Source organism: Sesamum indicum, linkage group LG5 (genome assembly GCF_026168435.1).
Source record: "Sesamum indicum cultivar Baizhima isolate 11 linkage group LG5, ASM2616843v1, whole genome shotgun sequence".
In the NCBI taxonomy this organism is placed as follows: Eukaryota; Viridiplantae; Streptophyta; class Magnoliopsida; order Lamiales; family Pedaliaceae; genus Sesamum; species Sesamum indicum.
In genome coordinates, this window is record NC_142661.1 from 13,143,880 (window position 1) to 13,165,952 (window position 22,073).

General features: G+C 36.8%; 2 protein-coding genes across 7 annotated transcripts; one reads left to right on the forward strand and one right to left on the reverse strand.

The window, feature by feature from the left end:
* Nucleotides 1-566: 566 nt before the first annotated feature.
* On the reverse strand, nt 567-4,241 carry LOC105162262 (uncharacterized). 4 transcript variants are annotated; one of them, XM_088880805.1, is made up of 6 exons: nt 3,905-4,241; nt 2,734-3,288; nt 2,424-2,633; nt 1,522-2,331; nt 1,296-1,414; nt 567-1,175 (listed from the first exon to the last, which is right to left on the reverse strand). In XM_088880805.1, the coding sequence occupies exons 3-6, from the start codon at nt 2,515-2,517 to the stop codon at nt 654-656; spliced, it is 1,545 nt and encodes a 514-aa protein (XP_088736931.1). In that variant the 5' UTR covers nt 2,518-2,633; nt 2,734-3,288; nt 3,905-4,241; the 3' UTR covers nt 567-653. The 4 variants fall into 4 exon arrangements, with proteins under 4 accessions (XP_088736931.1, XP_088736932.1, XP_088736929.1 ...); XM_088880806.1 differs by having other exon boundaries at nt 1,522-1,857; nt 2,424-3,288; XM_088880803.1 differs by having other exon boundaries at nt 2,424-3,288.
* Nucleotides 4,242-8,459: 4,218 nt separating this feature from the next.
* On the forward strand, nt 8,460-12,919 carry TOC90 (Avirulence induced gene (AIG1) family protein). Of its 3 annotated transcripts, none has more exons than XM_088880873.1 (4): nt 8,460-8,698; nt 8,796-9,016; nt 9,299-9,430; nt 10,172-12,919. In XM_088880873.1, the coding sequence occupies exons 3-4, from the start codon at nt 9,304-9,306 to the stop codon at nt 12,427-12,429; spliced, it is 2,385 nt and encodes a 794-aa protein (XP_088736999.1). In that variant the 5' UTR covers nt 8,460-8,698; nt 8,796-9,016; nt 9,299-9,303; the 3' UTR covers nt 12,430-12,919. The 3 variants fall into 3 exon arrangements, with proteins under 3 accessions (XP_088736999.1, XP_011078558.2, XP_011078557.2); XM_011080256.3 differs by having other exon boundaries at nt 8,852-9,016; XM_011080255.3 differs by having other exon boundaries at nt 8,941-9,016.
* The last annotated feature ends 9,154 nt before the right edge of the window (nt 12,920-22,073 follow it).

The window sequence follows — 22,073 nt, forward strand, 5'->3', positions numbered from 1 at the left end:
TTACTTATAATTATGATGTAATTAATTCATGTCCAACTAAATTCAAGTGGGACTAGAAATTTTCGTCATGTCTACATAAATATATATTTATTTTTTATTGAAAGAAGAAGAATGAATGAATGGATATAAATGTGAAATTAGTTAAACGAAAATAATAATTGTGCATGGATCCTTATCCTTGGTCCACCTTTGGTATGATGAATCATGTGAGGTAGAGTGAGACTTCACACAGACGAAGATGACCATTTTTCTGTTCATCACTTTAATTCTTTTTTCTAATTTTAGATTCCCTTTTCCTGTTTGTCTTCTATTATTATTATTATTATTATTATGTATTTGTAAAGATATGTGAAGATATGAATGAAGAGGCAACCATAGTAGTCAGTGGCGCACGGCGCACGGCGCACAATGGCGCCAAGGGCTCCTAGAGCCATGGCGCAGGCCGCGGTGTGCGCCTTTTCGAAGGATGTCGCAAATATAAGAAATAATCTATATATTTATATAATTAGTATTATTTTGACTAGATTAATGTATAAGAAGCTAAATAAGACATATAAAACAACAAATTCAACATAACAAAATTTCATATAATTAAAAACAATCAATGTTGAAACATTGAAGGATAGCAAAAGTCCTAAAGATTCAAATAAATCCTAAATCCAATCATCTGATACTACTAGATAATCTTCAAATTCTTCACTTTCGTTTCCATCATCTCCATTTTCGTCAGATCTATACTCAGCCTCCACTTCATTAGAATCATCGAAGTTTTCTTCTTCGTCCTCTTCTTCTTCATCAATAAGATTTAGACGGCATCCACTAGATTTAAATGAAAAGGCTTTTTTGCTAGCTTTTGAAGAAGACGCCTTTGATTTGCCTCTTGGTTCTATTGTAGATTGAGATCGCCAATTATAAGCATCTTCATCAACCCCGGCAGCTCGTACAACATCACCCCAAGTCAATTCATCATCCTCAAATACTATAGCATTGTCTTCATCACTATCAAGAGTCGATCTCCCTAACAACCATTCATTACTCTCATTTATTTCATCCAAACGAATAGGATCTATTGTATCACGTGCATCATATCGCCTCCTCAAAGCTCTATTATACTTGATAAAAACTAGATCATTGAGGCGTTTTTGCTCCAATTTATTTCTTTTCCTAGAATGAAGCTGCATAAATTTAAATTTGTAATTTAGTAACACTTAAATAAAAGTTATATCTAGTTAGTTACACTTAAATAAAAGTTATATCTATCAAATACCAATAAATAAATTATATAACATACTTACATGTTCAAAAATACTCCAATTTCGCTCACAACCCGATGAACTGCAGGTTAGGCTCAAAATTTTGATTGCAAAAGTTTGCAAATTCGGAGTTGATGCTCCAAAAAGAGACCACCATTCAGCTAGTCATTTCAAAAATTAAAAACTTATTATAAGTATAGCTATAGCGATATAGCATATAGTTAAAAAATCAACTTTTATTAAAATAATAAAATATGATTCTCATTACCTGGTGCTTTTGTAGTCCTATGCCTTATTGCAAAAGGGATCCCAAAAAGTCCTTCTGCTTTCTTGTACTTTGGAAGTTCATCAAGAATTTTATCTTGCAATTCAGTAGTTGGAACCACCCTCCGAATGCAAGCATATAAACCTTGCTTAACCTCTTCATCTTGTTCTACATTAGGATTTGCATAATAGAACTCCGGGTTCAAGTAGTAACCAGCTGCATGCAAAGGCCTATGAAGTTGAACATTCCATCTAGCATCAATCAACGCAAACACATCTTTATACTTCTCTTCAATGTTGAAAAATGAAGCAGCAATAGCTTTCTTGGCTCGGTCCATGGCTTCATAAATATAACCCATTAGTGGTTTTCTTTCACCATCTACCAATCGAAGCACCTTGACTAGTGGACCAGCAATTCTAATTATGTAAAGGACATGATTCCAAAATGAAGGCATCAAAATATAGCTTGCTACTAATTTGCCCTGTGCTTCTCTCGCATACCTACTCTTGGTCCACCTTTCAGATGTAAACATCTTCCTCAAATTCCCCTTTTGAACATGGAATCGCTTCAAAGTTAAAAATGCAGTTGCAAAGCGAGTTTTTGTTGGCCTAACCATCTCTCTACTCTTAGTAAAATCTCTCATAATATCTAAGAGATGTGGTCTATTATATATGTAGGCATTAATCATCACAACCCGCTCATATGTCTTTTTCAAATTAGAAAGTTTGAAGATATCTTCAAACATCAAATTTATACAATGAGCTGCACAAGGCGACCAGTATAAATGTGGGTATTTTGCTTCTAACAATGATCCTGTTATTGAATAATAAATAAAGAATTAAAAACAATAAAATAATAAGTAAAAGAACTTAGAGTATATAAATTATTTTTAAAAGGACTCTCACCTGCTAAAACGTTTGCGCTTGCACTGTCTGTGACCACTTGAATCACATATTTCTCCCCAACAAGTTGCACATACTTATCTAGCAACTCAAACATTTTCTCGCCCGTGTGAGCATACGATGATCCATCCACAGATTCTATAAATTTGCTTCCTTTTGGGTTATTCACCAAAAAATTAATGAGCCTCCTTTGTCTTGTATCAGTCCAACCATCTGCCATTAACGTGCAACCGTATTTAGCCTTAATCTCATCATGGTCTTTCAAAATGACACGGGTGTGTTCCAATTCCTTCTTCAAATAAGTGACCTTTACCTCATGATAGCTAGGGGGCTTCATACCAGGGCCAAATTGGCCAAGAGCTTCAATTGCTGGTCCAAAACTGTCTGCTCTTACGGCGTTGAATGGAATCCCCGTATCTTACATCCATCGACAAAACTTTTGTACAGCATACTCCCTCATTTTCTTTCTATTCTCATCAAACAACTTCCCACCATCTTTATTTTTCCTTTCTTTCACTACCTCATCAGCATTTTTCATAAAATACAGGTTAATAGGACTTGTTGATCTTCGCTTCTTTTGTTGCATTTCTTGTGCAACAGATTCAGATGAGCCTCCAAGGGAGACATCAGATGGACTCTTGCCATGACCAATATCTTTTTGCTGAGTTTCCCACTGCTCGTGTTCTTCAGCAAGATCATCAAAATGTGGGATTGCATCCATCTGCTCTTTCAGTTGTTTCTTTTTTTGCCACATATTCTCTAATCTTAGCCTTCACATACTCTAGACATTTCGAACACGATTTGGAATTATTCAAAACCACCAATAAGGTTTTGTTTGTGTCTTGCAATCCCTCCTTTGTGTACCTATCTGTTCCAACATATACACACACATATATATATAGTTACTCATAGCATTAAGGGTATATTTGAGAGCACCATCCACAAAAAACTTTGATTCCAAAGTTTGAAACCCACCAACAATAAAACCTGATGACAATTCCTCTTCCTATTCCTATCCACAAATTATAGATTTATCGACTCCCACTTGTCTACATACAAATGAAAATGAGATCAGGACACTTTTGCTTCATAGATAACCACTCTCAACAGTAGTTCACCATGTCATAAGTTTGGATATAAGGGTTAAAGCACTTCTTCAACATTAGAATTACAAGAATCTCTAGGTAACTGAAAGGGGACATTAATCACTTTGATTTCAACATCATGTGTATGAATAAACAAGAATCAAGGATATTGTCTTATACCCTCAATCATGAACATTGACAGAAAAAACTTATAGAACAAAAAATCAATTATTGTAGAACAAAAACTACCAATTCCAACATTGAATAACCAGTTTCATAATAAACAAACTATCAAAAAGAATTAACAAAAATAAGTACATCTCAGATAGGTTTGGCACCTTACTCGTATGTTCTACACTTTTTTTTTTTTTCTCAACAGGAAATTCATTAAGGGCATACCTTAATCAAAATCGATGTTCTAGTATGCAGCTTCAAACTCTCTCGCGATGTTCCCGTTCGCAGCTTCAAAATCTCTTTCGAAGTTCAAGTTTGTAGCTTTAAAATCTTTGGTCCATAGCTCCAAAATATCCCTCAGAAATCGCCCAATATTGAGAATAAGTTGAAAATTTTCACAAATTCACAGATTCCCTATGTTGAAAGTTTTGATTTGAAGAGTAATTTCAAAGGGGAAAGGGAATCAAAGCTATGTTGAGTAGTCGAATCGTTGGGTGAGTGCAAAAGGGGGAAACTAAAAGGAAAAAGTAGGCAAAGGAAAAAAGGGGGAAAAAGGAATTTTCTATATCAAAAATTCTTTTTAAAATTTTAAAAATGCAATTTATATTTTTTCTACAAAGGAATTTTAAAATAAAAACAAAAAAAAAAGTATATACAAGGACCGTTGCTATATCAACCATGGTTAAAGATTTAAGTTTTAACGTCAATTTATCTAATTGTGGTGAATAGTACTAATTATCCACGGCCTTTAAACTGTGGCTATTATAATATGGGGAATATTAAATTTTTTATATTGTTGTTCATAGAAAAAATAACAATTTACCCCCCTTCTGTTTTTTAAAATAATACAATTTACCATCCTATGTTTTTTAAAATGAAGCATTTTACCTCCCTAAATAGGGTGGTAAAAATTACTTCATTTTAATTAATACAAGAGGATAAATTGCTATTTTTTTTCATAAAAATATAATTTGCTCATTTACAATATTATATCAATAAATTACATTAACTCATCAAATATATACCTATAACTCAGTAATTTATAGTTGTTAGCAGCAATACAATTTATATTATTTAGCTGTGAAATAGTCCAAAAACTATATTTTAGTATCGACTTCACCTCGAGATTCATTAATACCACGCTAGAGGACAAGAAATTAAACATATTATCATCGTTTATATTTTTCGATTATCTCTAACCAAGTTTGGTTATATTGTATTTACCGTCAGTTAATTTTAAGGACTGCAGTTGGCAATTAAATATATACCCATAATTCACCTATTTTGTGCAATTGTAGGACTCAAATTACCATATTTCTCTAGCTCGTTGGAAGGTGTTGATGTGGGTGAAATTAAGCTTTTAAAATCGAGATTTTGCTGATCAAGTATTCAATCAACATTCCTAGCCATGTAAAGTATGACTAAACTACGTTTTATGTCCTATAAGTTTGGATTGAGTGACATTTTAAGGATTGTAATTTAGAAAATTTTTTGAGTCAACTGTCATCCACAACCAATCGTTGGTAATTTAGAAAAGTATGTCCTGAGATACATGAGTTGGGATTAAACCCTGCCAAATCTACCTTGGGAGTTAATTATGCACAGATTTCCTAGCTCGTTTATGACTAATTTACCTGGAACTATCTGGAGATATTTTAGGGTGATGTGTAAAAATATCTTGGCAAGCTGTATGACTTGTCTTCTCAACTGTATGGTGCCAGTTCAGTAAAGTAGCAAGTGAACCTATGAGCTTTTCTTCCCTACTGATGGGCATTAGCCGTCCTGCTAGTGGGCTTTATCCGTCTTGCTGGTAGGCTAGCTGAGCTAGTATACCTAACTTATGGGCTTGGCCCAATAATTTTATGAGGCATCATCCCTCTCTCCCACACTCCAGGAATACAGATCGTAGAGTCGGATTGCTGAAGTAGATGACTATCCTCCAGAAAAGGGAAGGATAATCCTGCTCACTAGCAGGCGGATAAGGCTTATTTGGTTCCCTCCTTTTCCTGTGCAGACATGATTTTGAATTTTGAATTACACCTACAAAGAGGAGATAATTATTAATGGTAATGATTGCAAAGAGGAGATAATTGTTAATGGTAATTATTAAGGTCTACTGAAGTTAGTTAAACTTAATTACCCATTATGTAATCGAGTAGTGAACCGTTAGTCATATACTTGTAAACCAAGACTTTTGCTGCCTCTGAGCCTACAGAAAGCATTTCAGACAAGAATAAAATCTTCCTCGATTACATGTTATGTAAACAACAACATTTATTCAATGTCTAAATAAATGGGAAAACTGGAATAGAGGGTGGCAATTTTAGTTTTATTGGAATTCAATTTAACAATTAAGTCTAATTTAAAAATAATGACACGTTAAGAACAAAATCTTCCAGGATTGCAAATTTGGCCAGAATTCGGGGCTCATATGAGGAGCACTACCGGTTTTGCAATTTTCGACTCATTTTTCTTCTAAGTATGTCAATTTTTAAATTACTGCACTTAACTGCCAAACTAAATTCTAGTAAGACTCAGATTGATTGCAATTTTCCATTATATAACCCCCTTCTGCGTGATTTCGGTACATTATTAAAAAAGAAAAAAACCATCCATTTGAAATATTACATAAAAATATTTTAAATTATAGATCCCTCTTGCCCATTTGGTCTTAAGGGCAATATGCAATTAAAAATCTACTATAGTTACAGTATAACTATTCAAAATATATATATAGAAGAGTCTTTCTATAATATGCCTAAATTTCTATGATTATTCCTACAATGATTCAAAAAATTCGTCTTCACATACCAGTTTCTTCGCAGAAGCCCACCAGTCCCACAAAGTTGTCATGCTTCACTTTAGATAGCAACTTCACCTATGTTCATTCACCAAGAATGGATCAGTAGCTTAACCACACTCGACGTGTAGAAATAATAACACAGTAAAAATCTAGTGCTAAAATTCCACATTTTCCATTTCCGAATTCTTCTATGATTGTATATGATTCCGCATGGCTTCATGATCGCTAGCGTTCCCTCCACCTCAAACGTACCACGATAAACGTTGCGAAATGCTCCACAGCGGACCAAGTAAGACTGGCTGAATTTTTCATTAGCCTTTCCGAAGAACTTTGAACCGACTTAGTGTTGCTACCCTCCCCATTAGCCATTGTACCTCATTGATGTTGGAGGGTGCCTTCATATTTAGGATGACCTTGATCTTGAGGGGGTTGGCTTCAATCTCTCTCTGGGTAACCATAAATCCTAGAAAGCATCCTCCTTCACTCCAAATGCGCACTTTCCAGGGTTGAGTTTCAACTGGTACTTCCTTAAGACGACGAATGTCTCCTCCAAGTCTGCCACATAATTTGGGTTTCCCTACTCTTCACAAGCATATCGTCTACATATACTTCTACATTTCTCCTAATTTGAAGGCGAAATATTTTGTCCACAAGCGCTGGTAGGTGGCTCCGGTGTTCTTTAGGTCAAATAGCATAGCCATGAACAAAATGTCCCAGCAGACGTAGTGAAGCTAACTTTTTTAATCCTTTGGAGTCAACATTATTTGGTGGTACCATTGTGATGCGTCCGTCATGCTTAAAAGTCCCCATCCAAATGTGGAGTCTACCAATTGATAAATTCGAGGGAGAGGATAAAAATCCTTAGGGCATGCCTTGTTAAGGTCTCTGAAGTCGATGCACATTCGTCATTTCCTTCATGGCTTGGGAACTAACACTACATTAGGTAGCTATTCGGGGAATTATATTTCTTCAATATGGTCGGTTGCCAACAGTTTTTCGACTTCAGCCTGGATTATTTTGTCTTTTTCAGGCCACAAAATATCTCTTCTTTTATTTTACCGGCTTGATATTTGGGTCAATATTAAGGTGGTGGGTTATAACGTTAGGGTCAATCCCTTCTAAATCTTGGGGGATCCATGCAAAAATGCAAAAATGACAAACTCTGGTGTGGTGGGTTCCCTCTTGGGCTGAACGTGCTGCAGGAGGCTTCCTCCTTGGGCTAAGCCCGACACTCTTGGGCGGGATGCCTCCGTCATAGGCTGACGGGCTTTACTTGGGCTTGGCATTTCTACTTGGGCCAATTGCTTTTAGGTCACATCCATCATATGTAATCTTTGGATGAAGGTATAAAATTGTTAACTTTGTCGTCGCTATGTTTTCTTTTCTTTTTCAAAAAAATAAAAAGAAATATAAAAGTATCAGACGAGATGGATGAAAAATTTTAAAAAGTTGTATAATATTAGTCTGTAGAAGTTTTTAGAAACTTCATTAAAAAAGTAAATTATAATTCATAATTCACAATAATATTTTGGTGAGTTTACCATAAAAAAAATGGGTAGATTATAAGAGGGACTAATGAACTGAACTTGTTATTAGACGATCGTTAAAATAAAGGGATGTTGATAAATTTTCAAATAATAAAGAGATGTTGATAAATTTTCAAATAATAAAGAGATGTTTATAATTATGTCAAATTTTAGGTGAGCTAGTTGTAATTTATCCAAAATTATAATTTCAAAAAATTCATAACAAATATTCAAATTTTGTTATTTTTCTATTAACCAATTTGAATTTTGATGTAATCTATGAATTTATTTGGCCTTTTTCCTCCAAAAGTCAAGAATGGCTGTTTTCTAATTTAAAATGTTGGAAATGAGAAAGAAGAGAAAGACATCCACAAGGGTGTTTACGTCATTTACATTTTCCGTTTTCACAAATTTTGACGATTTTAATGGCTCACAATTGTTTGAAATACAGCGTCGTTTAGCTGTCTTATCCGGTTGGATAAATCGCAGAACCCCCAAAATTCCTTCCTTGTGTTCTTCAATGTTGTTCAAATATTAAGGAATTTTCTAGCTCAGAAAATCATTTAATTTTGCTGTCTGTAGAGCTACATAAATTCAGAATTTATAGCAAATTAGGACAAACCTGTTTAATTTTCAATTGGAGTCGTGAATCTTTCTGATTGTGGCCGCCGAGTTCTCGTTTGTAATCAGGTAAAATATCAAGAACTCACATCGAGTTCTAGTTGAATATGCTGTTAACTTACACTGTTTCATCAAGAAAGTAGTTGTAGTTGATTTTATTTCGTAGGGAATTATTGCATAGCTGTGTGGTTGAATCTGAATGCGTTGATGTGTTTACCATAGAAAAGGGAGGTTACAAATGGTTGTGTGGAGTTGGGATTTTCCAACTGTTACACCTTTTTCTCACATACGGCATCGCTCACCACTGTTAGGTTCTTGGTCATTTTGGTCTTCGCGAGCACCCTCAGCTTCTCTCCCGCACCTTCGGCTTCCTCAAGAAAAGCCCAGGTAAATAGCTTCGAATGAACCTTGTATTTCCAGCATAGACTGTTTCTTGGATCTAATCAATTAGGTCTTCTTGACATCCGTTTCTCTTTGCAAATTAATGTTACTCGCTAAGTTAATTGGCTTGTTTACATTCTCATTGATCTAGCCTTTCTGTGTAGTTGCCTGGCCATGTTTTTGTATTGTGGGCCTCAAGCCTATAACTGAACCTGGTTAAATGTAATACTCTTAACTTATGTCATCTTAAGTTCATCAAAAGAATTGATTTCCTTTATTCATCGGCAGTTACGATGACAAGCATTAAGGATTGGGTTTTCTCTCAAGTGGTATCAAAGTCCATAGGTTCGACCAGACCATTGTCAGCATCCGAAAGCTTCTTGTCACAGGAACCTTATAATGAAGAGCTTGGAAACCGAGGTATCATCTTTCCTTTCAATATTATTATCATGTCTATGCTTTGCGAGTAGTTAATAACACAAAGGATACTTTAGGATCCATAAATTTTTTCTCTTTCATTGTGTTGCTGTTTGTTATTGTGATTTACATTGACAGACTGATGACTGATAATGAAAGCATACAATCTATTTGGTTATATTATGTCTTAAGTTTTCTCTTGAAATGAATTGTTGTGTGTATGTTGCTTCGTGGAGAAGGTTGCCTGAGTCTTTTTTTATTTCTTACTGGATTTGGGTAGTGAGTTATAGTTTTTTCCCCAGCAGCCTGAAACTTGAGACCCATTTCAGGAGTACCCTTTCTCAAAAGCAATCACATGATGGCATGCAACATGAATTGCAATTGCAGGACCTATTTGTGACATGAGTTTGCCATGTTGGAGAACCTATAGAAAGTATCAACCTATGAGAAACCCATGTCCTCCTCTAGAATTTATTGTTCTTAATCTAGTTTGTCCATAAGTGGTTTCTTTCCGTCATTGGCCGACGTAAGTAACCAAATTTCATTCTGGTTAGCTTTCATATACTTTGGGGATTATTGTTTCCAGTAACAAGTTGCATTCAGAATGTTGTCAAATTGAATTTGCTTTTCAGTATTCTGTGTTTAAAGAAATGTAACTTTGATCTCCCCAATGAAACTTATGACAAATAGATATTTGGCTAGTTAATAAAATAATATTTCTGACTGCTTCTGTTTCATGCATAGGTTTAACGCAAACCAATGGCGATTTAATTTCACGGCCAGTCTCTACTGAAGTACCTTGCTCGTCTAGTGATATTCAGATAACTGAAAATGTCTTGTCACCGTGTGAGGAAAATTCTTGTGGATCTAATCTTAGCACCGAGGAAAAGAAGTTAGACCCTCTCCAAAAGGTTGAAGCTCTACAAATTAAATTTTTGCGTCTTCTTCGACGACTTGGTCCATTGCAAGATAATCTTACAGCAGCAAAGGTTTTATATAGGATCCACCTGGCAACTTTGATTAGAGCTGGGGAATCAGACTTAGAAAGAGCTAATCTTGAAAGTGATAGAGCTCAAGCAGTAGCTAGAGAGCAAGAAGAAACTGGTCTTCCTGAACTGGACTTCTCTCTTAAGATACTTGTTTTGGGAAAAACTGGTGTCGGCAAGAGTTCCACAATAAATTCCATACTTGGTGGATCGAAGGTGACGACCAATGCATTCCGGCCTGCTACAAATAAAGTTAAAGAAATTGTGGGAATTGTGAATGGCATCAGGGTATCTTTTATTGACACTCCCGGTCTGTTGCCCACCTCAACAAATTCTGACAGTAAAAATCGGAAAATTTTGCACTCAGTCAAGCGTTTTATTCGAAAATCACGTCCGGACGTTATCTTGTACTTTGAACGCCTTGATTTGATTAACATGGGTTATTGTGATTTTCCATTGTTGAAGCTTGTAACTGACATCCTTGGCCCTGCAATTTGGTTCAGCACCAACATTGTTATGACTCATTCCTCTGCCGCCCTTCCTGAAGGTCAGAATGGGTATCCTGTAAGCTATGATTCTTATGTCAGTTATTGCACACAGGTGGTGCAACACCATATTCACCAGGCAATATTGGATACGAAACTCGAAAATCCTGTAATTTTGGTGGAGAATCATCCCTACTGTAAGGTGGATAACTCTGGGAAGAAGATTCTGCCTAATGGACAGGTATGGTTGACGCAGTTCATGTTTTTGTGCATAAGCACCAAAATTCTCGGTGATGTTAATACTCTTTTGGAATTTGAAGATAGTATAAAATTGTGCCCATTGGGTAAATCTCGGTCGCCATCTTTGCCTCATCTGCTCTCATCTTTTCTAAAACATCATGTCAAACTGACCCCGGATGGAGCAGATGATGAAATCAATGAACTCTCATTTTATGACACTGAGGACGAAGACGAATATGATCAATTGCCACCTATCCGCATTTTGACAAGAGCCCAGTTACAGAAATTGACCCCTTCTCAGAAAAAGGATTATCTTGATGAGCTGGATTACAGGGAGACCCTTTATTTGAAGAAACAGCTGAAACAAGAATATATCAGAAGACAGAAGAAAGACAATGATGCCGTGGCCTCTGATGGTAATCCAGATTATCCTGATGGACCTCCAGAGGCAATTATGCTCCCGGATATGGCTGTCCCACCAAGTTTTGATTCAGATTCCCCTGTCCATAGATTTCGCTGCCTTGTCATGGGTGACCAGTGGCTTGCAAGACCCGTTCTGGATCCGCATGGATGGGATCATGATGTAGGCTTTGACGGAATCAACGTTGAGATAGCTGCGGAAGTAAGGAAAAATATCATGACCTGTGTTTCAGGACAAATGAGCAAGGACAAACAAGATTTTAGTATTCAGTGTGAATCAACGACAGCTTTCTTAGATCCTACAGGACCTACCTACAGTCTAGGCCTGGATGTTCAATCTGCTGGAAAGGAATTAATATGCTCATTCCGCAGCAATGCAAAGCTGAAGAGTTTCAAACACAACGTCACTGAATGTGGTGTTTGTGTGACATCCTTCGGGGATAAGTACTACTATGGCGCCAAGATCGAAGACAGCATCTCAACTAAAAGGAGGCTGAATTTTAAGATGAATGCTGGCGGAATAACAGGAGCTGGACAAGTCGTGTATGGTGGTACTTTAGAAGCCATTTTAAAAGGGAAAGACTACCCCATCAGAGATGACAAAACAAGTCTGTCAATGACATTATTATCTTTCAAGAAGGAGACCGTTCTTGGTGGGAATATACAATCTGACTTCAGATTGAGCCGAGGTACAAGAATGTCAATAAATGCCAATGTCAATACCCAGAAAATGGGCCAGTTATGTGTAAAGATGAATAGCTCTGAGCACATGGAAATAGCTCTACTTGCTGCTATCTCTCTGTTGAGAAGTCTCTTGCAAAAAAAGGCGAAAAACAATATTAGCAGTCTGGAAACTCTGGAAACTGGCTGACAGTTTTCACATTTGCACGATTGTGGCTGTGGAGATCGGCACTTAGAGTTCTTGAGATCTGACTCCGGAATGTGGGAACAAAGAGTATATAGTCCTTTGTCAAGAATATAGTAGATTTCAACCAAGAAGCCCTGTTGACGAAAGGGTGTGAAGGTCTAATTCGATTTTGTAGCCTGTTAGCTATATAGGACAGCTTGATGGATAACATTCAACAACCATTCTTCTACATACAGCAGGAACACACTGGTGCTCTTTTCTTTTCTTGTATATGGAACATTGTTTCTGAGGGCGACTAATGCTGGCCTATGATGTTACAGCGAATATAGATTTTCGAATACGTTTACAGTCTTAGTGGTGGCAATAGGGGTTGAAACACATGGTTCGAACTCAACCCACCTAATTTTTGGATTTAAAATGTTTTAATTTGGGTCTAATATTAGTTGTACTTAATATGTTCAATTATATTATGTATCCTAAATGGGTTTCATTATGATTAACTTTTTCATTATGCAAATGCTGAAAAAGTTACTCTGATCATGAGTTTAATGTGGTTGTGTGTTTAAGCAAATTCTAACTAGAAATACAATGATCTCTTTCAAAGTTTGGCACATGACGAATACTCTTTCGTATGAAAAACTACAAGTATCTTACTAATATTTGATCAAATTATGTAATCTTTAGATGGAGATATGAAATTGTCAATTTTGTTCTAACTGTATTTTTTTTTAGAAAATAAATTAAAAATTTGTAAAAATATCGGGCAGAGTGGATGAAAAGTTTGAAAAATTATAAAAAGAATTATCCACTTAGTCCATAAAAAGTTAACAAATAAAGAAAATTATAGTTCCTAGTTCACAAGGATATTTCAATCAATTCATCACAAAAAATGAATGAAAACCTAACAGAGACTAATAGATTAAACTAATTATTAACAGTTTTTAATTATATTTGATATTATGATGGCACATAATTTATTAAAATCCACCTGTCAAGCATCCTATGTAAAACAACCATGTGGTGTAGGTGGTCAGTGTCTCGGTGGAATTGAGTGTGAATGATTAGCTCGCAGAAACACGTTTTTCTTTATTTTTTTCCTCCAATTTCTCTATAGTCAAAGAAGTCGGCAAGCTCGTAGAAACACGTTTTTAGCTGAAGATATCCGATAATTATTGTACTAGTTTGATTCAATGCAGGCGCATGTGGTCAGCACAGTAGTTAAAAGTCATGGTTAAAAGTTTTAACTATATTTAATCAACATCGGACATCGTTTTAACTATAACTGAAGTATCTCCCACACTTATCAGATACGATCAAAATATTTATTATGATTTTTAGTTATAGGAGACGGAGTATAAATTACATTAACGTGCTAAGGTTAGGTTAATTACATAAATACCTCCCGTCCTTTGTAAAATTATAAGTACACTTCCTGAGGTGCATTACACTATTCAGTGTAATTGTAATTAACACATGCTTTCTCAAGTGCATTACACTAATAATCTCTCAGAAGTGTCCTTATAAATTATATAGATGGCAGAGGCTGTTTATATAATTAGGCCTAATTTCAGGGTATCCTGATAAAATTTACTCTAATTAAGATTAATATTTTGATCTCAGCTGTTAAAATTGTGATCAGTAATTATCACGTAACTGCAATTAATTACGATTTATCATAATGTTTAATTTTTTTTTTTATCGTTGTACATAGGCCAAAAAAAGAAAAAAAAGGAATAGTGCATACTTTATTTGAAATATATAGTTGTCTTGTGTAAGGGAAGAGTGTAATGTAAGGTTCCTAAATGACGTCTAAATTGTACGACGTCGGTGACTGTTTTATTACATTACTATCTTATATTGAAATTTTATACCAACTTGGTTAATCACGTTATAAGCCTAATTATATAATTTAAGAAAAATGATCAATTACGTATTGAATATAATTATACTATAATTGACACAACTTGGCCCAATATTACGAGATTGATTGTAAGATAAATAATTTTGAAATAATTGAGTTTTAGAAAAGTGACTATGACGTTTGGATTCATGATTTTTGTAATTAATTACACATCTGTATTCTATAGGTTGTCGATAAATTTCAAAACTGACCTTAATTTTATGTCAAAGAAGTAATAAATTAAAGTGTTAATTACACTTAGACTCTTTTTGAAAATTTATAATTACACTTTCCTCTACAGAAGTTTCAAAATTATATTTATACCCCTTCGAAAGTTGACTATTTACACATAATCCATTTTCATTAGGATTTGTAGGGAAACAAAATGCTGATGTTATTAAGAAAATTATATAAATTTCTAAATTTTACCCTTATATGATGATGTTAACCTCACGTCATTTATATTATATATTACACTTGTTCCTTTATACATACAAAAAATTTACTTGAAAATGTTAAATGAGGAGCAAAATAATAATTTTTTTTTACTAATATCTACATTTTTCGTTTAGACCTTAATAGAAGGGACAGGTATAAAATGAAAATTTTTGGAGGGGATGTAAATGTAGTTTCAAAAATATTTTTTTAGAAAAGTGTAATTTTATATTTTTAAAGAGGTTTAAGTGTAGTTAATCCTAAATTAAAATGTAAGTTAAAAATTTTCTCCAACGACACTATCTCCACAGGACAAAGAAAATTGGATTTGTTTGTAAAAAAAAACCTCAAACTTATATGACTGGTGAGATGGAGATAGTCTATTTGAGAGAACAATGACTGTTAGAGAACATGGAATAATAGGTTTAAAGAATGTTTCTTTCTTAATGTTATGGAAGGAATTAAAAGATAATTAAACAAAAAATAATTGCAGGGCTTTTATCAAAATGTGGTTTGTGTATAGTTTAATCCTAAAAGTGATTTTAGGACAAGGGGCTCCTAATACTCCCTCCCAAGTTGCTGGATTGGTTATGGAACAAATAAGACAGAGGACATTGAGTGAAGAACTTCCCTATGGGTTGCAACCTTATGTTGTTTAGAGGCTTTGGTGGATTGCTTGGTTATCAACCTAGGATAGACATTGTACGATATGGTTGGTGGTATGGATAGGCATAGATATTGCTCTGGGGCTTAGTTAGAGATTGTAAGGATGATTCGAGTCAGTTTTCTACTCTCACTGATGAGTAGGTTGACAAGCTGCTAGCTAGGGACGTGGTTTGGGTATGCAGTATTTGTTACGTATCATTTTTGTTTATGATGACTTCATTGTTTAACCTCCATAGTCCTTACTTTGACTATACTGACGCGGAACAGACAGATAGAAAAGTAGCATTTGGAGGCTGCCATGAAGTAGAGTTCGGATTTGGAAACTGTTTTGAAGCAGCGTTAGGATGAATTCTCCTGAAGGGGGAGAGAGACGAGGCTTTAGAGAGTCAACTGCATGGGAACATCGGTTTGATAAGGAGAAAGCTACAAGAGAGAAGTTTTTGGCCTCCGCGTGGGTGTTGCTTTTTTTTTTTTTCCTCCCTCCAAAACAGAGGAGATGATGTTTAGTCCTAGGCCTTCAAGGAGTTTGAGATTATGCTAGCTGATAGGGCACTCCTATTTATGACGACGCGATTTGTACATGTTGTCGGGTTGTATATCGAGCTCTTGCCAGACGGGTTGGGTTTTCAAGGAAGACATAAATCTTCTCAACCCCTAAGTAGATGAATGAACTCAGACATAATACTTTTTTATGTTTTCGATGTTCCACGTGCATTAGATGTTCATCCCATCTAAATGTTATAACGTGTCTGCTTCGACATTCACGATCTCCACAACTTCGTAGGGGCCTAGCCACTTCACGTCCAACTTCCCCACTGGGCCCAATGCCTCGAATTTCCTCATCACCAAATCCTCTATCTGAAATTTTTTTGGCTGTACCTTCGAGTTATATACCTTTGTTATTCTAGCCTTGTACATAGCGGCATGTACTGTGGCTCTCTCTCTTGCCTCCTAAATGAAGCCCAAGTTTGTTTTCAAGCCTTGCTCATTGAAGGTTGATTTATAGAGTTTCATTCACTAGCTCAGCTCCCCGATTTTTGTTAGGGCCACGGCTTCTACCCCCTAGAGAGAGTGAAGGTTGACTCTCATATAGCTACTGTTTGAAAGACTCAATATGATTCGAGACTTGACAAGAACACAACGAAAGCATGAAAATAAGCAAATTCAAGTTCTTAATCGAAAGGGAGTCCCTTAACCCTGAGCATTCGGCACTAGAAGAACATAAAAAAAGTTTGATATAAGATAAGTGATTATTGTAACGTAGCGTGACGAAAATATAATCATGAAATTTTACTTTTTTTTTTTTTAATCACAACAATGAAGTGGTTGTAATCTGTGCAATATAGTGAATGGAGAACTTACGCTCGACAAGCCTAATGCTTCCTAAGCTTTGTTTCTAGAGAAAAGATTTTTTTAGGTGGGTTGATTTTATGTCAAATCTTGTCAATGAATAGCATCCTCATTTAAAAAGTGATATTTGAGGTAATTGAGAATATTATGGTGTGTTAAGGTGTATATATTTATGGGATATTTTAGATATAAAAAATTACTTTTATACCCTCATAAATAATTTAATATAACTAGTATATCCATCATATACTCGTGGTGTTTTGTATGGGGAGAAGGCCTAGAAAGAAACCCCTAAGGCCAGGGCTCGCAAACATCAATGACAGTAGAAGAATGTCTACCTCCAGTCCAACTCGTTTTGGTAGTTTATTGATAGAATGTAAGACGACTTACTTATGTGCTACTCTCGCCCCTGTCCACTGTTGAGTTGATTCCTGCTCACAACATTTTTGCTCCCTCCTCGCCGTTTAACTCGCATGCACCATCTTGATGTCAATCTTCTTAATTAAAATAAGTGGTGAATGAATAGTAAATCTATATATATGTGAGAATGGTAAACAAAAGCATTATCTAAAGACATCAAGTAATATTGAAAACAATATCAAGTCAATATCGAATAGAAAATATCGTGCAACATTATCAGCTGACTAAATAATCCTGCTGTCATAAAATCCTCACAAAGGATACTCAACTCTCTGCAATGAGGAATTAAAATAGGTGATGCTCCACTCCCGATCTAAACCTCAACTATCACCCTTAACATAGAGGCCTCGAGAAGAAGGGAATCATTCTAAAAATTACACCCCAAGTGGGAATGGAAATAAAAATACCTCTCTCATTGGTGGAAGAGGAGGACTCGAATTCGATGAACGTGCCACAACCCATGAAAATCATTTAGAGTGAGGAAAGTCCCCCCTCTCTAAGTCGAAGCTAGAACCCTTCAAAGCACATAAAGGGTTTGGCTTAAATTGACTAATACAAAGGTCATAGCTTCGAATCATCTCTACTAGTAGGAGTTGAGGAGGAATAGAAAATCCACAACTGAAATAAGCGAAATAAAAAATGAAATATCCCTCAAGAAGTTCACTAATTCTCTGCATTGGAGAAGGAAGAACAAATTTACAGGTATCTTCAACTAAACAAACAAGAGCTCCTCACGAGTAAGCACACTATCACATGTTCCAACATCGACAACTCAACTTCAAGAAACCCCACTCCATCACGACGCTCACCACCGATGCCTAAGGCCATAGCTCTCCCATGTATGTATATATACTTACATACATATCACATTTTTCAATCATTCATCATTTCATAAAGTAATATAATTTCATAATGTTAATCAACTAATATTTTGTTTCATATGTTATTTATATATTTTTTTACTCATGTTATTTTGTTAGTTTCAATTAGTTATTCTTTTTAATTTAATTTTCTATTTTTGATTTAATTAAATATTCATATAATATAAATTATGCATATAGATCGAATATACTTCAATCACTAATGTATGTTTCGGTTCACCAAAACATGTCCTCCGATAGATGGTATCGATTAATTTATCATAGTACTATAACTATATATATACCATATATATGTAATATTTTATATATTGATTTACTTACTTTGGATGGGTGATTGATTGTTTAATTTTCAAAGAGAACTAATTAATTATTTTGAGCGTTGTATATAGCTATTTCTTATTTCTCTTTTTCTTAAACTCTTCATTATTATCAATTTATATATATATATATATATATATATATATAGAGAGAGAGAGAGAGAGAGAGAGAGAGATTTTGTTAAGTTGTGAAGGTTGATTTGAAGAAGAAAAGGATAACCTGATTCAACTTAGAAATCCCAAGTTGAGTTGGAGAAGGATAACCCGATTCAAAGTTGAGTTGGAGAAGGATAACCCGATTCAACTTAGAAATCCCAAGTTGAGTTGGAAAAAGGATAAGTCATGGCTATATATATACTACTCTTATTAGCATTGTTGAATAGAGCAAAGTAGAATAGAGTAGAGAGAAAAGAAAGAGTTGAGACGAGGGTGAGTGTTGTCTTTCACGTGTGGTGAAGACTTGCATACAAGTGTGTGTGTGTTGTACTCCTCAATTTTCCTCCTCTTTGAGTGTTTTCTCCTGGCTTGGTATCGCCCCCAGACGTAGGATTTATATCCAAACTGGGTTAACAAATTCGTGTGTCTTTTATCGCCTTCATATTCCACCTGTTATCCATCTTAACCCGATCCATTTCCTAACAACTGGTATCAAGAGCCTGGTTCAAGGAGTTAAGATGGATGGAAAGTTTTCAGTCGAACGGTTCAATGGTTCCGACTTTGGGTTTTGGCGTATGCAGATGGAGGCCTACCTGTACGGGAAGGACCTGTACGAACCACTTGCAGAGAAGTCCGAGAAGACGAGTGATGAAGAATGGAAGGTGCTCGATCGAAAGGCGATGAGCGCAATAATCCTGTCGCTCTCTCGGAATGTCGCCTATCATGTGAAGGGAGCAAAGAGCACGAAGGAAGTCCTACAGACTCTTGCCGATATGTACGAGAAACCCTCAGCAATGAACAAGGTTATGCTGATGAAAAAACTATTCAGGTTGCAGATGGAGGAGAGGAAGTCGATGGCCGATCACCTCAATGACTTCAACCAACTCACGACACAGCTGGCGTCTGTGGATATCGTGTTTGACGATGAGGTAAAAGCGTTAATTTTGCTTTCATCTTTACCTGACAGTTGGGATGTGGTTGTTACTTCGGTGAGCACTTCGTCTGGGAAGGAGAAGATGAAGTTCGACAACATCAGGGACATGATGTTGAACGAGGAAACCTGTAGAAAGCAAACGGGTGGATCATCTGGCTCTGCACTACATACAGAGTCCAGAGGGAGACCTGACACACGGGGTAAATACCGTGGAAGTTCAAGGTCCAGGGGGAAGAACAAGGGCAAGAAGGAGATGGTGTGCTGGAACTGCGAGAAGCCCGGACACATGAAAAGCGAATGTCGGGCGCCAAAGAAGGAAAAGGAGGGCCGGACAGCGAATGCCGCGACGGAAGAGATCACGGATGCACTCTTGTTGAGTGTGAGCAGTTCTTCCGATGATTGGGTTGTGGATTTAGGGGCCTCATTCCACTCATGCAGCAACAAAGACATCATGGAGCCATACACCTCAGGTGATTTTGGCTTAGTTTATCTTGCAGATAACAAACCCCTCAAGATTGTAGGAAAGGGAGATGTGCGGATCAAATCAACGAATGGGTCATGTTGGACCCTACATGATGTGAGACACATACCAGGACTGAAAAAGAACTTGATCTCAGTCGGACAGCTGGATAGTGATGGATTCCACACGACATTTGGAGACGCGAAGTGGAAGATCAGTCGGGGAGCAATGACTTTGGCTCGAGGACTAAAGTCGGGAACGCTCTACATGGCGGGAGGATCCAGTTCAAACATCCCCTTTGCAGGAACTGTATCGCAGGCTAACCTGTGGCACAATCGCTTGGGCCACATGAGCGAGAAAGGAATGAACGTGCTGAAGTCGAAAGGACGGTTGCCCGAGTTAAAATCGGTGGAGGTGGGTCATTGTGAACACTGCGTGTTCGGAAAGCAGAAGCGGGTGAGCTTCTTGACCACAGGAAGAACTCCGAGGAAAGAAAAGTTGGAGTTTGTTCACACCGATTTGTGGGGACCAGCACCAGTGTCATCTCTTGGTGGATCAACGTACTACATGACATTCGTCGATGACTCCACTAGAAAGGTATGGGTGTATTTCTTAAAAAGAAAATCTGATGCCTTTGATACATTCAGGAGATGGAGGGCACTAGTGGAAAATGAGACAGGTCTACAAGTGAAATGTCTCAGATCGGATAACGGTGGCGAGTACAACAGTGAAGGTATCAAGAATTACTGCGCCGACCATGGAATTCGAATGCAGAAAACAATCCCGGGGACACCTCAGCAAAATGGCGTTGCTGAGAGGATGAACAGAACACTGAATGAGCGTGCGAGATGCATGCGATTGAAGAGCGGACTACCAAAGATGTTTTGGGCAGATGCAGTCAACACGGCTGCTTTCTTGATTAATCGAGGGCCTTCTGTCCCGTTGAACAACAGGATACCAGAAGAGGTATGGAGTGGTAAGAAAGTGGATCTTTCTTTCTTACGTACGTTTGGTTGTTCAGCCTATATTTTGAACGATGATCGGACTAAGCTGGATGCTAAGTCGATTAAATGTACATTCATTGGGTATGGGACTGACGAATTTGGGTAAAGATTCTGGGATGATCAAAACCGGAAAATAATTCGTAGCAGGAATGTTATATTCAATGAGGATGTAATGTACAACGACAGGAAGGTAAGCCCGGACGATGACAAGAAGGAAAGGGAATTTGTTGATCTCGACATTTCAAATTCCGGGATCATGAGACCAGCAGATACGGATTCAGTGGGAGTTCAGACAGACGAAACCGAACAGACGAAGATAGAACCAGAACCAGTATCGGAGGAACCGATTACTGAAAACAGCACACCCTTGGCACTAGATCGAGAACCGAAGCTGAGAAGGGCCCCAGATAGGTACTCCCCCTCTCTTTATTACTTGCTTTTGTCTGATTGTGGAGAACCCGAATGTTACGCAGAGGCAGTCAATGATGTCCACAAGAGCAAGTGGGAGCTTGCGATGAACGACGAGATGAACTCATTGAAGAAAAACAACACATGGGAATTGTGTCAGCTCCCAAAAGGAAAGAAGGCCCTACAGAACAGATGGGTCTATCGGGTTAAGGAAGAATCAGACGGGAAGAAGCGGTACAAGGCAAGACTCGTAGTAAAGGGATTCCAACAAGGATACGGTATTGACTTTACTGATATTTTTTACACCTGTTGTCAAGTTAACTACTATTCGTCTTGTGTTGAGCATGGTAGCGGCAGAGAACTTGGAGTTACAACAGATGGATGTAAAGACAGCCTTCCTACACGGGGATCTTGAGGAGGAGATATACATGGTACAACCAGAGGGGTATAATGGAGATGATCAGCAGGTGTGTCGCCTGAAGAAAAGCCTGTATGGATTGAAACAGGCTCCGCGGCAGTGGTACAGGAAGTTTGACAACTTCATGCTAGAGATAGGTTTCTCTAGATGCAATGCTGATCATTGCTGCTATATGAAGAGGTTCGATGAGTTTTTTATCATTCTACTCCTGTATGTTGATGACATGTTGATAGTAGGATCAAATGTCAAGGAGATCAATAGGCTCAAGGATCAGTTATCGAGGAAGTTTGACATGAAA

Bases quoted from the DNA above. Each gene is read 5' to 3' on its own strand.
- LOC105162262 (XM_088880803.1), bottom strand. From the start codon at position 2,757: ATGAAGCCCCCTAGCTATCATGAGGTAAAGGTCACTTATTTGAAGAAG. The intron at 1,415-1,521 runs GTAATGAGAATC...TGAAATGACTAG, and splicing joins TAGGACTACAAAAGCACCAG to CTGAATGGTGGTCTCTTTTT. The intron at 1,176-1,295 runs GTAAGTATGTTA...AAATTTATGCAG, and splicing joins ATTGGAGTATTTTTGAACAT to CTTCATTCTAGGAAAAGAAA.
- TOC90 (XM_088880873.1), top strand. From the start codon at position 9,304: ATGACAAGCATTAAGGATTGGGTTTTCTCTCAAGTGGTATCAAAGTCC. The intron at 9,431-10,171 runs GTATCATCTTTC...TTTCATGCATAG, and splicing joins TGAAGAGCTTGGAAACCGAG to GTTTAACGCAAACCAATGGC.